General features: G+C 43.6%; 1 protein-coding gene across 4 annotated transcripts in view; it reads left to right on the forward strand.

The window, feature by feature from the left end:
• erbb4b (erb-b2 receptor tyrosine kinase 4b) overlaps positions 1 to 2,500 on the forward strand; it is a 258,187-nt gene that overhangs the window by 245,224 nt on the left and 10,463 nt on the right. For all 4 annotated transcript variants that reach the window (XM_030343901.1, XM_030343902.1, XM_030343900.1 and 1 more), the window contains one exon: positions 587 to 733. In XM_030343901.1, coding sequence (XP_030199761.1) covers positions 587 to 733 — 147 coding nt within the window. The remainder of the gene's footprint in view (positions 1 to 586; positions 734 to 2,500) is intronic.

A 2,500-nucleotide genomic window follows, 5' to 3' on the forward strand; every position in this document is an offset into this window, starting at 1 on the left:
AGGGATACATGAGATTGTTAACATGGATAACATAGAATAAAGCTGTAAAATAAAAGCTTTGTTTGATCCTTTTTCAAGTACTATCCATTGGTGTTATTTGGCACTTTTAAGAGACTTTGACAGCCACTTTTTCCAATCATAACGCAATTCTTTCCCATTCTTCAGGCCTCCGTGAAATATTGGGTACTTTACAGTAATTAGGAAAATGATTTTCAAAGCTACTATGTAAGAGAGGTCATATCAAAGGGAATAGCATTTGTTTGATTAACATCATCAATGTTCTTTTTTGGTAGACCCACTTCCCCAGTGGTCCTCCTTGGCTAGGGGCTACAAGATTCTCTTCTCATAATGTGCATTAACTCTACCCGCTACTTAGCAGCTCCTTGATGTGAGCATGATGAAGAGAAAGGAGATTGAGAAGTTCAGTGGTTTCGAGTGGTGACAAAAAGGACGCTCTCAGTGTACTTTTGTTCCTTTCCGTTTTTCTTTTCCCCCGCTCTTATTCACTCTCCTCCTCCTCTGATCTCCCCTATTTCTCCTCACCTCCTTTCACATACCCTTCCTCTCTCTCTCTCACTCCCTAAAGGGGTGACCATCTGGGAGCTCATGACCTTCGGGGGTAAGCCGTACGACGGGGTCTCCACCCGGGACATCCCAGATCTGCTGGAGAAGGGAGAACGGCTGCCTCAGCCGCCCATCTGCACCATCGATGTCTACATGGTCATGGTCAAATGTAGGTGCAGTCCAAAAACTCTCACACAGAGACCCGACCTGAACCCTAGCATAACACAACCCGGAACACGTGTACGAACACATGCTCCCACGTCACTCTGTCCCATGCAGCTTTCTGATTCATAGCTAGACGTCACTTACGCAGCCATGCAGGGCTTTGGTGTGTGTCAGTGACAGAGTTTGTGTGTGTGCTCTGAGCTTGTGTGTGCATGTCTGTACACGTGCATGGGTCTATTGGGTAATGCGTTGTAATGACCCATTTCACAGGCATAAGCTGTGAATAATTGTTTAACTGCAGAGTCAAATACTTATTCAATTATGGGAAGCACACCTCATCAGCTGATTGTCTGTCCTAATGGCAGCTCTGTTGTTTTACATCTGCGTTGCGCTTTAAGTTTAAGTTGCAAAATAACAATTTAACTGTTAATGTAAAACCAGTTTCTGATTGTGGCGTCTAGCCAGCACTCTATATTGAGATGTTTCGAAACTCTGTCGTGCAATAGCTGGCAGTACTTGCTCCAATACAGGTTTTGTGCTTTTATGCTTTTACCAAGTCTCACCTGGCAGTCAGTTTGGATGAAAGATTTTCAATTTTAATGTACAATCTAGAGCTGAGTATGAGCTCAGCCGAATGGCTCTGTTTGTGATAGGTAAACAAATCTAGCAAGCCCATTGAGAAGCCGTGAATAGCATGGGCTCTCTCTGACTCTGCAATGCAACAGTACCACACATACTAGTCTACTCTGCGCCATTTAATTTAGCTGGAAATCCAATTATTGCAATGGTAATTAACAAAACATTCCCCAGCTGATATATGTACACTTATATCTGTAATCATATCCCCAAAATGAAAACACTAAATAAGTTGACTAAATTATGATAAAGCAGTTGATGTAAATTTGCTTTATTAGTACACTGGATCTTGTAGTTTATCTGTAATGGCTATAGCAATTAAACTCATTCCTTCCTCATGAATAATGCTTCTGAAATATATGCTGTTTAGAAAAAAAGTCATAAAATAAAGACCAGTGAGAAGATAAACGCTTAGCACACAGGGTTAAGTGTGGCCGGAGGGAATAATGAAAACAAAATAGGGCGCCAGTGAATACGATTAATGACTCATCTCCTTGGCTGAACGCACACACAAAATCAAACACACACATACACACACAAACACATGCACACACACACACACACACACACACACACACACACACACACACACACACACACACACACACACACACACACACACACACACACACAGACACACAGATACAAACACAAGCACACACACAAACACAGTGACACAAACACACCTGTGACATGACCACAGCCTTGACTGGCCCTTGCTGGCCTGCCTGCACCGTGACTCCCTCCCCTCCCCTCTCCACTCCCCCTACTGGCTCGTTCTTCATAACCCTGGCTCCGAACCAAAGGATGCAGGGCCGGCGGTGGTTAAAACATGCCAGCCCTCAGTACAATGCTGCAGGCGCACTTTAGACGAAGAGAGCGAGGTGACGGCAGGTCAACGTCACAAACACACATGCATATATTATCTCCATTACTTCTCTGTTCTTCTTCTGAGCCCCTCGCTCCAAACATGGCCTGACCTTGACGGTGGGCGAACATGGGGCCGTGAAGATGCACTGACATAATTAGAATAAATATCGGAAATAGATATTCTTGTTTTCGGAAATGTTAACAAATGTATTCCTCTTCCCTGGATGGCCCTAGATTGATTTACTACTGTGCACTCATAAAAATA

The sequence above is a fragment of the Gadus morhua genome, chromosome 20, assembly GCF_902167405.1.
Source record: "Gadus morhua chromosome 20, gadMor3.0, whole genome shotgun sequence".
Lineage (NCBI taxonomy): Eukaryota > Metazoa > Chordata > Actinopteri > Gadiformes > Gadidae > Gadus > Gadus morhua.